Below are 14,446 nucleotides of genomic sequence, written 5' to 3' on the forward strand. Positions count from 1 at the left end.
TCTGTCTTTATTTGGCCTGCCAAGCTCACCTCCCCATGTTTCCTTGGCTGTTTGGCCGGTAATGATACTCGCGGCAGCATTTATCCAGCAGCCAGGGAGAATGGGTGGAGACACATAGCTTAGCAGGCGGCCGCATCAGCAGCAGCAGCGGCAGCAGCGGCGCCATCATCCCTCGCCATCTCCCTCTTGCTTCTTTTAAAATATGTCAGCCTCACCGTGGTGATTAGCAGTCAGAATGTGCTGCATCTTTGTCCTTGATTTAATGCCAAATCTCCTAAGTAATAATGACTGCACAGGCTGTGTGTCTGAAGGAAGAAAAAAAAAAAGAAAAAAAAGCAGAATAAAGAGGAGAGTGGGCCCTCATCCCTCACTGTTACAGAGGCACCGGTTCCCAGCAGGAGCCTCGTGAAGCGGCGGGTTTGGTTTTGACATTTCGTGAATGTTGTTTCTGAAACATGCCAATCTCCTTGATTTAATACGGCATGCTGTTGTTCGTGAAGCCCAGGAGCTTATATAATGCGCGTGCCTGTGAGGGGAGACTGGCAGTATGTTTGTACATTCATTATTGATTTCGCTGCATTGAAACCCATGTTTGCCTATAAGAAAAGAAAAAAAAAAAAAAAAACACATCTAAGAAGACAGTTTCCAGATATATTTTCCAATTAACTGAAATGCGGTGGCCGGAGAGCAGGACTATCATAATAGGACGAGAGCTTGCCTCAGAATGGAGCCTTCGCACCGATGTAGATTTGTGTCTCTCTAGAGCACAAATGGGAAGGTGAAGACACTAAATTAAGTTTTAGCTGTTGCCTCGCCCCGCTGTAATGAGTTCAGCTGAGGTAACCACCAGAGTACACAGGTTTTCTGTCTCCTGCATCCTGTCTTGTTGCCTGTCTCTTATTGTTTCCATAACGGCACATTCAGCCTCAGTTTTAATGTAACAGCACCAGAAGGCATTTGTAATCAGTGATTACACTCTCTCAGGTCGGGACGGCTCGCTTATTTGAGGTTAGATGTTCCAGAGGACTAATGCAGCTTTGTTGAATGCCTTTGTTGCGGAACTAGCTACTATAATAACAGAGTGGGGGAGATTCAGAAGCTCCGTCTACTCAGAACTCTTATTGGTTCCTTTTTTATCAGAGTCCATTCAGCCTCTCTCTAAGGGATGTCGGGGCGTAGGAGTACATTTGGCTCTGTGCTCAGACTTTTATTGCAATGCAGAGATCTCACCGCTGTAGGAGAACAAAGGGTCTTCTACAGTAAGTGTACCCGACTGTGGGCTCGGACCAAAATAAAGAGGAATAAAGTCTATGTATATCCATTTAAATATGGGAGACGTATGGGGACAAAATCCCATGTCGCAGCATCAGAACGCCTTTGAATATTGATGAACAGGGATTGGACCGGCCGAATTTAACATGCCCTATCAATCAGGGAGCGGAGAGTTGGGGAGGAGAGTGTTTAACGGCGTGTACTTGGTGGAGTGCCGTCTTGCATTAAGGGCTAATAACCTCCCTTAGACTCAGCACAGCACCTCCTCCTCCTCCTCCTCCTCCTCCTCGTCCTCTTCTCCTCCCCCCGCCTCCGTCGCCCCAGTTGTATTTATTATGGGCTGCAAGGCCACGGTGATGAGACGATCAATATTTCTGGGATGATGAGGGAGAACTCATGCAATCTCTCTCTCTCTCTCTCTCCCTCGCCGTTCCTCCCTTGGCAGTGCTTCAGCAGGTAGAGAGATCAAAGCAGAGAGGACCTCTGAGATGCTGTTGGAGGGGGGAGACTGATGAAGTCCTCTGTGCTGTGTGTCCTCTAAACACACACACTCCATCACACTGTCCTATGTCCTTGCTATGTCCTGATTAAAAAGTTTGACCTGATGCATTTTTATCTCGACTGGAATTAGTGTTATCACACGTATTCTGCTGCTGCGTGTGCAGATCTAAACAGAAAAGGCCTCAGTTAAATGTCCAGTTGAAAAGACTTGTATCTTCGGGGGAAAGGTGCCTTTCTGAAACGCTCCTCCAGGCAGACGCCTTTCTCTGTTCAGGGGATCAATATGTGGAAGTCTTTACCAACAGAACACACAATGGATCATAAATGTGATCAATTTAGTTTTGAGTCGAGGCGCCTTTTTGAGGGATTTTTTTATGACACTTTAAAACTCAGTTGCCGGTTTATTAGGTACACCTAGTTAAACTAAAGCTCTGCAATAAATCCTACATTTATGAAATTTGTAGAACTGCCAATATGTTTCTTTTCCATTAACGTGTTCCCCTTTAACTTTTTCTTTAAACTGTATCCTCAGTGTTACTGGACAGAGAAATACAGAGCTCCTCCGAATGATGAAATAATCCTGAAGTATTATGTGATGTCCACAAGTTTTAATTACTTCGGCTTCGCTTCTTTGAAGTCATGTTTTATCTGTAATTTTTGTCTTGGTGGACAGATCTACAATGCCTAAGAGCCTTGGCTGCTGTACGGAAACAGCGGTGAATTCAATGTGGTCATTTTAAAGCAACATCCTGTAGAACTTGGTATCTTGTGCTATTTAAGACATCCACAGATTTTCCCAATTTTATCCAAAAGTATTAACAGATTTGCAGTAATGTCAGATGTCAGCTACAGTTAGCAGCAGTTTGCAGGTCTTTTTTTTAAAGAAAAGAAATGCTATCTGTCCACCAGGAAAATCTGTTAATCCCAGAAGGTTCAGGCAGAGCAGTCGGAGGAATGCCAGAAAATATAATGCCGTTTCACTGATATAGTTGGTATGTGTGACATTGTGCCATAAAGCGTTCCTGGGAGATCCTACCTGCAGGTTACATAGTGCAGTTACAAAGTGATCGGGGCTCAGAGTGCGATTGAGAGAGACACCTTGTGAATTTCACTGTGCCACCATGTTATAAGGTTAAATAGTTACATAATGTTGCCTTAAGAGCGGTGGATTTTTTTCTTGCCAATATGCATATTGGAAGGCATGGTTAATGTCTACCTTAGAGGTTTTTTTATATGTATGCAGGCTTTTGAATAAAGAGCCAGACATTTTGTAAAACAGCTGCACCAACTGAGAGTCACAGAAGGTTGTCTATAGTAAAGATTAACAGGCTTTCTGAAATGCTGAAAGGCATTGCATTATACTCAAAGGTGTCTCCTGTATTTAGTTATGTACTGAAAGTAGGCTTCACAGCGATTTTATTGCTAGAAAATGGAGTGGACGTAAGTGGTGTGGCAAGAATGCATAATTGCGTAATATAATGCAACAGCACAACAAATAAGAGCCTCAAAGATGAGCATAATTTCAATTAACACCTTTCGGAAACATTTTCTGCAGTATAACCTTCATGCAGTTCTGATTTATTGCAGCGCTGTTGCATTAAACAGGATTAGTTTTAGCTAGGTGTGGCTAATAAACACAACTGAGTGTATTATATTACTGGTTGTGGTATTTGTAGGTGTTCTCTTGTTCAGCATAAAAGTCCATCTATGTCTAAGTGTTTCACGCTAGCTCAGGCTATAAATCCTGTAAACGATGTTCAGCTTTGCTAGATGCTGTGTACCTGTCTTGTATCCAAACATAAAACAAATGAAATATTTTTAACAGTAATGTAGTTCATATCATCTTTAAACATGGGGATCTGACAGCAATGTCTGCCGGGATTTCGGCCTCCTGCTACCGTGGTCCATGGTGAACAGGATAGGGAATGTGTCAATATGTCTTTTCGGCATTTCAAAGTCTTTGCCAGCCCTTTCCACCCCCAGCAATGCATGCCTTTTAGTCCCCTGATTGGATGTGGATGGCTTTTCATGTATTATCACGTAGCAGGTGCTCGGTGTGCCCGAGTCTCTGAGCAGAATTTTACCACCACACACATTTCATTTCCACAAGTATCGGAGAACGTGGGATCATCTGTCGTACGTACAACATGTACTGTATGTATTTGTTTTTGGCTTCCATGTACGGCTCTCACTGGCAGACTTTCTGCTGATCCAGAGCCGCAGAAAGTAGGAATAGCTGCCTCGCAATAACAGCACCTCCAGGAATGTCACGATTGCTTTCTCTCAGTGGTTAGTGGCCCTCCAACGGCTGCCGATACATTATAAATCATTTACACAGTCATTTTGGAATGCAATATCCTCCTCTAAATGCTGGCTTTTCTTTCCCATTGTTATTAGAGCGAACACTGCAGTGGGCGCACAAGGCTGAGGGGGACCCTAAGCCACAGAAATTGAAAATTGATCAGGCAGTGTGGGAAGGTGTTTTCACTGGCGCCGTGGTTCACCCTGGGACTGTAGATTAGCATTTACAGCACTGTCACTTGAGGCCCGTAGCTACATCCTCCTCTGGCGCTTCTTCTGTTCATCCCCAAAAAGTGATGTCTTCTAAGAGCAAACAAGGGAGATGAAATTTAAATTCTATATCGTTGGTATACCAATGGGAGATGTAAGGAAAAATGCTGCATGACATTAAGCAGGACATGAGATCTTTTGCGAGTTTTCTATTACGCCTAATGTTGGGTTTGTGGCAGTGGTTCTCCTGTAAATATGGCTATCTTCTTTAAAGGATATGTTTCTTTTTAAGTCTGTCATATAAGAAATGCTGTATGATAATATGTACATTGAACCAGGTTTTACATTCTGCAGTAATTCCTCCTGTTCATTCTTGTCTAAGGAGGCAATTTTTTACTAAAAACACAGCTACTTTGAAGGATAACTACTTAATTTGACTAATCCTGACAGCAGAAAACTCACCTAAATTTTGAAACACAGTCAGTGTTTGCGCTCCATCACTTGCATTGTTAGAAAGATCTTCTGACCAGTATCTGGGCCAGTATGAACTGAGGGGATGATCCCAGTGACCAAAACTCTTTCAGTGTTTCTTACTGGCTCACACTTTTGTTTTTCCAAGTCTGTCTTGAAACCAAATGACAAACCCAGTAACAGTTTTGGTCACTGTAATCGTCAAATGTTGGCCACTGACGAACAGCAAAATTACCTGACACCCGTTGATACCTTTCGCATTTCATTTGTCCTGTCAGCCGCATCTTGACACGTTTCCCGACAGTTAATTGCAATATCCAAGTCATAGGCAGGTTCTTGATTATGTGGATTGATGATAGCCCTAACAGCTCTGTCATGTTTATGTGAGCTGCTTTATGTCATGACAGAAAAGGCCTCCACAAGTCAATAAAAATGACTGACTAAAAATGGGAGCAAACTGGTGGGCTGTCAGGGAAATATCATTAATTTTCCTGTCTTCTTCTCTTGCAGCACGGGATAGAAGATCTGACGAGCGGAGAGAGAGAGGGAGAACGGTGAATAAGGACCTCGCTGCGGAGAGGAAACTGCGTAACCGTGACTGTTTCTCCTCGTCTGTAAGCCGGCAGGCTCTAGTATCGCAGCTGATGACTGTCCCTCAGGTGGCTGGACTGCAGGGCTGAGCAGGAAGCCTGTGTGTTTGCTGAAGGGCTGCCCCTGGCTTGTATGTTGGTCACTTGCAGTTGCACTCGCTCACAAGGACCATGTGGTTTTCTCCAAGGAGAAGTCATCTCCCCTCGCAGAACTGGCACGGTGGCCATAGTAGCACCAATTTCAGCGTGTCCTTATGGGTGTTGAGTTTCTGTTGGTGCTTTGCGGCCGTGAGAGGCCAGAACTACCACCCCACTGTGAACACGCAGTATGGGAAACTCCGAGGGGTGAGGGTGCCTCTGCCGAGTGAGATCCTGGGGCCGGTGGACCAGTATCTGGGGGTCCCGTACGCCGCCTCCCCGGTCGGGGAAAAGCGCTTCATGCCCCCGGAGCCTCCTTCCTCCTGGTCGGGGATCAAGAACGCCACTCACTTTGCTCCCGTTTGTCCCCAAAATATTCACAACGCTGTGCCGGAGATCATGATGCCAATATGGTTCACCTTCAACCTGGATATAGTTACCACGTACATACAGGATCAACACGAGGATTGTCTTTATCTAAACATCTATGTTCCAACTGAGGATGGTGAGTGTGTCGAGTAAGCAGGGTGAAACCAAACCTCTCCTCCTTTCTTCTGTCTCTGCCTTCCTTCTCGCTCTGTCTTTACTCTTAAGATTCTGTGTCACCTCTGTATTTTTGCGCGGAGCATGACCTGTTGTCTGGCGCATGCTGTGTCCGTGTCCACCATCTCAACCTCCCATCTTGACTTGATCTTTCATTTAGTCTTTTCATCAACTCTCCCCTTCCATGCCACTGTTAGAGGTTCCTCTTTTGATGACTAAATGACTTATTAATATGACTGAATAAAAAAAGAAGCAAAAATCTAATCATACAAGGAGCAGATTGGAAATACTTGGTGCACCTTCCTACCCTCACTGTCTTGACTGTTCTGGGGATATTAGCCATTAGTGATTAGTAGCCTGTCTCATAAGTGAATGATCTACTACTGTAGGGTTGGTGAAATATTCTGTCTGGTACACGAGAGGCCTGTGGCATCAGCCTGAACTATGTAAGACCCTTTACTCTCCTTGTTTGATCCAGTTTGTCCTTGCACAAAGCTGAAAGTGGGTTCTGTGCAAAAGGCAAACACCGATTCGGCTCAACCACGACTGAAATTTTTACATTTCAAGATGTTGACTCTTTTATATGGCTCCCATTATTTCACCACTTGAAGGAGACCCACACAGGAAAATGGGCTTGAAATGTTAAGTGCTCCGAGAATCAAATGGGCAACGTCAAATAACACTCTCACTTATCAGATTACAATGGGAAATGCAAAACTTTCTGGCCTCTCTGCCTTCTGTGTGGCTGTAATGGGTCTTAAATAGAAGTGCATGTGAATATGGGCTTCCTGTGTCCCAGGATGCAGCAAATTCATTCCACCATTTTGGAATATTTCTGCAGCAACACCCCAGTTACTTTCTCAACAGGTCCTCTGTTGTTTCTTGATGTTGATGATGCCTGGGAGGGTGGGAGGAGGAGGAGGAGGAGGAGGAGGAGGAGGAGGAGGAGGGAAAGAGGGTGACGAGGGGGGTCTGACTCAGTCTTGAGTTGTTGCATGTCACATGGCGATCTTTTCCAGATCTCTCTGTTATTTTGTAGTTTTTCCATTCATTTTACAGTCAAAAGAATATCCAAGGAATGTGCCAGGAAACCCAACAAGAAAATGTGTAGAAAAGGAGGTATGTAAAAAAAAAAAAAAAAAAAACAAAGAAAAAAGAAAAGAATAAAGGAAAAAGAAAAGCCAACACGGAGTTGAAAGAGTGAAAGAGGGAGGAGAAAGTGATGGGTGAATCCTTCCAAAGCCGCCAATATCACCACCTATCAACTCCCAAATCAAAGTGCTAATTGGGATGAACGTGGGACTTGTGACTCAGATCAACCTTGACATGAGATGAGTGAGTGCTGTGTGTGTGTGTGTGGGGAGGTGTGTATGTGGGTGTGTGTGTGTGTGTGTGTGTGTGTGTGTGTGTGTGCGTGTGTGTGGAGGTGTGGTTTTACTATTGGAGTGTGTGAAGAAGTGAGAATACAAGTCCCTAAATAAATAATGATGCTTTGTCAAGCAATAGATCGTGATGTCTAAGAATAGTATGTATTTATTTATTGGAATTGTGACATTTTTGTATGGCTTGTCATGTTTAAAGTGTGGTATTCTTTCATTTTGATAGAACTGTGGATTAATTCAGAGGCATGGCTGCTGCTTTGAAATAGCAGAGGATGAAATTTGACTTGGTATGTAATGAACTTTAGTCATGTCTTGGGCTGCTCTGACAGCACTTAAGACACCAGCTTATTGGAAGTATTTGTCAAACGCGACACCTGAAAGTGTCGCAGCCTCAGCCGTTGATTAAATTTATACAAAAAAAAAGTGGAGGGCCACCTTTCTCTTACATCTATTATGCACAATTGTTCAAATAAGGGCTGGTGGGGTATTTCATTGGCACAACAGCTTCCATCTATCCATGTGGCAAATGCTCAAACTCGCAGCCACGGAGAGACACAGTCCAATTTCATTAGTGGCAGCTAAAATCTCACTGCTGGTAACAACAGAGGGCTAATTTCCCGAGCCTGCCTGAAGGCACGAGGACCTTACAAGTAGCCTCAAGACCGTGATCCAGAGCATATCTCGCTCCACAGTAAAGATTCAGTTTCAGCTGGGAGACCTCTGCTGCTGATTTCCACGGAGGCAGCAGGCAGCTATTGGCCTCACTCAGTGCACTCGTACATTCTGCTTTGGTAAACCAATTTTGTAAGAGACAGACTGGCCCTCCAGGCACTTCTGCTTCTGAATTAGTCCCAGTTGTGGAATATACACAGAAATATATCTTTAATATTCCCCTTCCACTTGGAATTTTTCAATTATCTTCCCCATGTTTGGTAATGAGAAAATGGTTTATCATAAGTTTCATATGTTGGTTTTATGACACATTATTGTGCAGAGTGATGCTTGTTGCAGGGTTCCTCTGTTGCTATAAACACGAAGGTTGTATTTTCAGTCTCGCTGGAAACTCTTTATTTTCAATTGCACCCCCCCCCCCCCCCCCCTTTTTTTTTCAAACTGCTTCTACTAATCTTGGCTTATGTTGAATTAGCAGTGCAAATGAAGCACAATTTATCCCTCTTAGGCGATGTAAAAAGCAACCTCTGAAGCATACTTTGGTTTTGGTTAAATGTTTCCAATACAAAGTTAAAGTCCTGTTTGACTGATTCGGAGCAAATTGGGATACCGCTTAACAGTTCATCAGTTTCCTCATTAAAGATTTTTGATTAGCGTCTTCTCAATAGTTTAATCTGTTACGTAAAACAGTTAATACCAACAGGGTCATATGTTTTCTATTAAATCTTTGCGAAGCTTTCAAAAGAGACCTGTATAATGCAGTCAAGTCATACACCCTGGGCATTTTCAATACTAATATCACCTCCACTACCAATTTTACAATCTGTATCTCCTTGAATGTGGTTCCTCAGAAGGAAATAGCGATTTATTTTCAGGAAAAAAAACAATAATGATAATAATTATGGTATTTGAGTCTTGATTAAATGGTTGTGTGATTGTTGCCAAGCAACAGTATGCAGTTGTGACAGAGGCAGAGTAAATGACGCTCTTACCTAGCGTGAAGCACCTTTGTTGCAATGGTGATGGCTATCAAGTGAGAGAAATACATTGTCCATGAATCCTATGAAATGCATCACACGTGATCTTATTAGACAAGAGGTTAGCATAATGTGAGTTGTACATTCTGGGGCTGTTAAAATAAATGGAGAACACAATCTGCAATATAAGCGAGCAGAGTGGTGGTTGGAATATAGAACTGCAGAATTAGGTTTGGAGAAATCCTCCTGTGTGGATCCTGTGCCATTAGCATCCAACCGGGCGTTGTGCAGCGCTTGAATTAGTGATCAAAGGCGCTGCCCATCTTCCTCCATTAAAGAGGCAAGAGGAAAGCCCAGGAAAGACGCGCAAGTCCGGACAGACGATCAAAGATGGACTCATTCAAAAGATATAGGCTCGAGTTTAATCTTCCTCTGTTTTTGCCCTTGTGGTTGGTTGCTGTTAAGAGCTACAGTTGTTGTGCCAACGGAGCGTTGCTCTTTGGTCAGAAACAACTTGATGTTTATGCTGACTGAAATGTCATCCAGAGTATCGCTGTCCTTTCTTTCTCTCGACAAATGCGGCGCCGCATGACCTGGATGTCCGAGCAGGGAGTCACGAGGTCATGTGGAGGTGGTCGAATATGCAAGATCAGCACCATAGCCCGCCGCTCTCTCTGAAGTAGCCTCACCGCATGCACGCACGCACACACACACACACACACACACACACACACACACACGCTCTGAGCTCAGAGCGGTGACAGAGCTACCGACACTGGAGCTGTGGTTATATCACTCAGTCATTTTCTCTGCTCTGAGTCGGAGTGAATGGAGTGGAGAGAGGGGTAATGATGTGCAGGGGCACAGCTAAGCACTATTCTGCCTCATAGTGCAAGTTTGGCTGGAGATGGGTCAATTTTGCGAGGACAAACCCTGATGAGGTCAATCGTTATCTTTAAAAGAGGTTTACATTGTTAAGCTGATGGACAAACTTTAAAAGCGATCTGTAAAATCGCATCCTTTTGATGAGATCCTGATTGAGGCAGAGCTGTGGTGATGGGGTGTACTCACTGTGCTGCGTGCCACCTGTTTATACACTATGCACATTATTTTCTGCAGGATTTTACAGCACGTCTCTTTCACTGCTTGTAGCCGGCTTGTGAAACCTGTCCTTGGAGTTCCTTCACACTGGTCTCCGTCTGAATAACACAGCCTCCGAGAGACACTCCGAGATCAACCTCCCCGACTACTAAATTCAGCCCTCATGATGAGTCTATTTGAGATAAGTGCAGCGAAATCTGTTGTACGTTTTGGCTTGATTTGGACCACTCAACTATCATTCTTATGCAGCCCTCACAGGCAGCAGGCTGCCATGTGTTACACAGCCCGGTGCCAGTACTGAACAGCCCAATCGGTTGCCAAACCTGTAGATTAACTACCCCAGCAGAAACACTGGACATATTTTTCCTCTTACCAGATGACCTCCAGATGCTTGAGAGCTGTGAAAACTGCAAAAGAGCCTCAATCCTGGTTAGACTGCGCCTGGGCCGTGGCAGACAGTAACACACCATGGTAATCCCGTTGGTTGGCCGACTCAACCCTGCCTCAGGGAGGGAGGGGCTACTCCCTGAGTGCTGCCGAGGAAATCTGTACACCAAGCAGACAGCACAAAAACTTTCCAAGATGACAAGAACAAATATTGGCTTGTGCCGTTTGAGAACACAAGCACATACCCAAGTTTGTTTGATGGAAAATTACTTCCATAATCTCCGATGATCGTCTGTCTGGTGCAGATGACGACCCCAGCGAGCGAGGGGCTGTAACCAGCCAGCGGCTGATTCCATTCACACTGACTTGAGATGCAAGACGCGGCCTGAGCAGGAAGTTCCTATTCAGAGGCCTCCTGCTGCTGTGCTGTCCAGCTTCAGCAGTCAGTCCAAGGCTCAGTATCGCTGTTCTGTTCTTTGTTTACCCCCAAACTAAAACGGAACAGAAGACAGAGCCTGTTGAGTCCCAAAGCTCTGTTAAAGGGGAAAACACTATTTATTTGTTGCTGCAGGTTTCTCTGTTAGCTTAGACCACAGCTTTTGAGCCCCGATTCCCCCTTTAAATCTCTTTAAGTAGGTGTAATCATTCAGCCTGTGCTTTTATGGTTGCACCACAGCGTTCATGATTTCATTTTATTTTATACACAGGAGTAAGTAAAATTAAGGCCAACATATTTGGCAACTTTGTAAATTCTGAGGTTTTGATTCTGTGGTTGCGATGAAGAGGTGAGAGGTGCCCTGTGGAGTTTATTTTGGTTTAAGACACATTTCGAGTGGATATCTTAGCTGGTAAAACGTTTGCAAAGCTAAGTCTTGTTTTTGTTTAGTTTTTTTTATATATATACGGTCAAAGTCATGCAGTCTTTACAGTCGTGTCTGCTTGCTTTCAGTCATCTTTTCCTTGTCCTTCACTGCCTTTGTTTGTGCTTTTTCACATTTCTCGGTGTGTCACTGCAACTACGGCTTGGGCGATCACACACGTATATCGGCCATTGTGATCGGTTTCGTCCATTGCCAGTTGTTCTCGTTTGGCTATTTTGGGCATTTTATTTTGCCAACTTGATGATATACCTTATGTGCAAGAGCGAGAGTTGCTGCTAAACAGCCATCTGTTCATCAGTGAGCTAACCCAGTAGCACAAAAAGAGGCCTGCGACAACAGAGAGAGCCAGCAAGGTAAAACATCGTGTAACACTATAACCGGAATATATTCACATCTTTCTCTGTTTGTTTTTTTCAAGTTTGGACAAATTGTGTTTTACTTTAACAATGAGTTAACAAGGCAATAAAGTCTGGTCACTTTGGTGAAAGAGACAAATTTAAATTCAGAAGGTGGACAGTGGTACTTTTTTGTGGAATAATCTTTATTTCTTGGACTTGAACAAAAAGTCCTATCCGTCTATTGGACAGATTGAACCAGATCCGTCTAAAGAATCTGTCCTCTCGTCACTGGAGGGAGTGGGGACTTATTCCTCGGCCCTGCATGAGCCAAACACACAAATATATGAACAATGGCTAGTTTTTTAGCTGACGATGGCCAGTTGAAAAAATGTCAATATAACGCCCAACCCATTCTACCAACGACTGTCAATCAGTAAAACCATCTGCAGGATCTGAATCATGTTGCCAATGAAGAGGTGCTCCTAAAACATTGCTCCATTAAAAAAAAAAAAAAAAAACTCTGTGAAATTGGAAAATCAGTCCGTGCATTGTGCTTCTAGTTCTCATGGTTGTTGAGGTGTTGAAGGTTACATACCTGCATCATTCTGGCTTTTGGAAATCAGTAATGTAGCAGCGCTGTGCAGCACTCGCTGAAATGACAGGCAGAACATCGAGAAGCCTAAAGCCCGGTGAGCCCTGATTATTTAGCGAGATATTTGCGCAGAGTGCTCCTTTTCCCCCTAAAATGAGAAATAAATGGATCATTAGGGTTAAAGAGAAGAGGTAAGAAACTCCAGTGTGTTAGCTTACCACCGTACTCAGGAGCCTGTGGTCTCTGTTAAACATGTCTCTTTCCATTATCGAGCTGTAGACGGGCAGGAAGACAACTTGGCCGCCTTTTATTTGTTTTTTTTTTATTTTTTTTTATTTTGGGAACAGCTGAAGCGCAGTGTGAGTTTTGGCTGTCCTTTACTGCAGGATTACAGCCTCCTTAACCTTTTAGCTGCATTCTCCATCATTCTCTCTTATGTGTCCCTCCCAAGCTGTTCCTTAACCTCTACACTGGGAGACAGATTGAGAGAGATGGAGATAGACATACAGAGGGAGAGAGAGAGAGAGAGAGAGAGAGAGACAGGGAGGGAGCAGGGAGACGGGAGGAGAGACAGATCCAGGCACTCTGAAAAAGAAAAAAAACGGCCACCTGAGGATTAGAGACTGAATATAACTGCTCTAAATTGTCAGGGCTGCAACATTTCACATTTCACTAAGTCCCTTTCCGCATTCTGACCTTTCTGATATTTAACTCCGAGGCCCATCTATTGTCAGCGAACCTTTATCCAGCAAAGGAAGGGCAGTTAACATTTAGCCCTTCTACGATGTATTGAGTGAATTCTGGATTCAGTCGAGAAAGTCTCCAGAGTCTGAGAGCACTCTCTGTGTCTGTACGTGTGTGTGTGTGTGTGTGTGTGTGTGTGTGTGTGTGTGTGTGTGTGTGTGTGTGTGTGTGTGTGTGTGTGTGTGTGTGTGTGTGTGTGTGTGTGTGTACATACGTGTGCACGCTCGGGTTTATTCATGTAAAACTCTGCAGCCGACTGCTAGGCCGCCTTTTGTCTGTGATGCCGTCCTGCTGAAATGTTCGTTTTTTTTAACACAATTTATATAACGGGTATGAGCCCCTCATATTCGGTTTCCCTGAACCTGACTTGATGAATGCGACAGGTTTCTATTTTGCTTGTCAGGGAACATGAATAATAGCTGTTATTCTTGATGCCGCCTGTTTTGAGGGTGATGCAAATGTCGGCTCCTGGGAGGCCGGCCGTACACAAAAGACAAAAAAAAAAAATGTCGATTCATCGCAGTTTCATCTTAATTTCACACCCTCTCGCTGCGGCATCACTTTAAAAGATTCAAGGTCAAATATAGGCTCGCTCGCTGAGTCACTGCAGATGTCACATGTTTGCCGTTCCTATTATAGATCCAGCATTTGACACACACACAGACACACGCACACGCAGGCTCACAGACAACAGGATTCAAAGTGACAGAGCTTCCCTGTCGACACCTGCCATCCAATCTATGGCTGTCTGAAGAAGTATCACTCAATAACTGCACTGTTTTACCATGGTGAACGCCAGAATAAGTGTAATCACTAACAAGCCGTAAAGACGGCTGCCGAAGCGGGTGACAAGCCCCTTTTTGTGTGACTGCTGGCTTTCGTTCAGCTAAAACCGTTTTGTAGGTAGGTTCCCTTGAAGCCTACATGAGAGAGACGCGGCATCCGATGACTTAATGGCTGTCACCTCCTGAGAGCGGCTGCTGCTATGAGATGCGTCTGTCTTAAAGGTACTATACCTGCCAAACCCTAAAACTGAGGCCGTTTTTAGACTGAGATTAGTGAAGATTTGTTCAACAGCAAAGCGCCGTTCCTCGCTTGAATGTATCCATTGTTGGTGACGTGGGACAGGCTCAGAAATAGGTCGTTTGCCTAAAAGAAATCTTGTTCAAAGTTTGTTGCAAGGTTATGCGTCAAAAAAAAACAAAGCGGCACATTCCAGGTCGTTTACTTTGCAACAGGAACGCCATATTTCTGCTGTTTTCTCCTATGATTGCAGTGATGAAAGATTACCACCATAACAATCAGGAGTTGTAAAATCTGGTCTCGTAATAATATAAACCGCCGTG

General features: G+C 44.1%; 1 protein-coding gene across 4 annotated transcripts in view; it reads left to right on the top strand.

The window, feature by feature from the left end:
• Positions 1-14,446, top strand: part of nlgn3a (neuroligin 3a) — a 202,962-nt gene that overhangs the window by 95,015 nt on the left and 93,501 nt on the right. For 2 of the 4 annotated variants that reach the window (XM_037077248.1, XM_037077249.1), the window contains exons 2-3: positions 5,266-5,988; positions 7,086-7,145. In XM_037077248.1, coding sequence (XP_036933143.1) covers positions 5,517-5,988; positions 7,086-7,145 — 532 coding nt within the window. In that variant the 5' untranslated portion in view covers positions 5,266-5,516. Of the gene's footprint in view, positions 1-5,265; positions 5,989-7,085; positions 7,146-14,446 lie in introns of those variants that run through there. The other 2 variants (XM_037077250.1, XM_037077251.1) reach the window with 2 other exon arrangements.

This window comes from Acanthopagrus latus, chromosome 18, assembly GCF_904848185.1.
Source record: "Acanthopagrus latus isolate v.2019 chromosome 18, fAcaLat1.1, whole genome shotgun sequence".
Lineage (NCBI taxonomy): Eukaryota > Metazoa > Chordata > Actinopteri > Spariformes > Sparidae > Acanthopagrus > Acanthopagrus latus.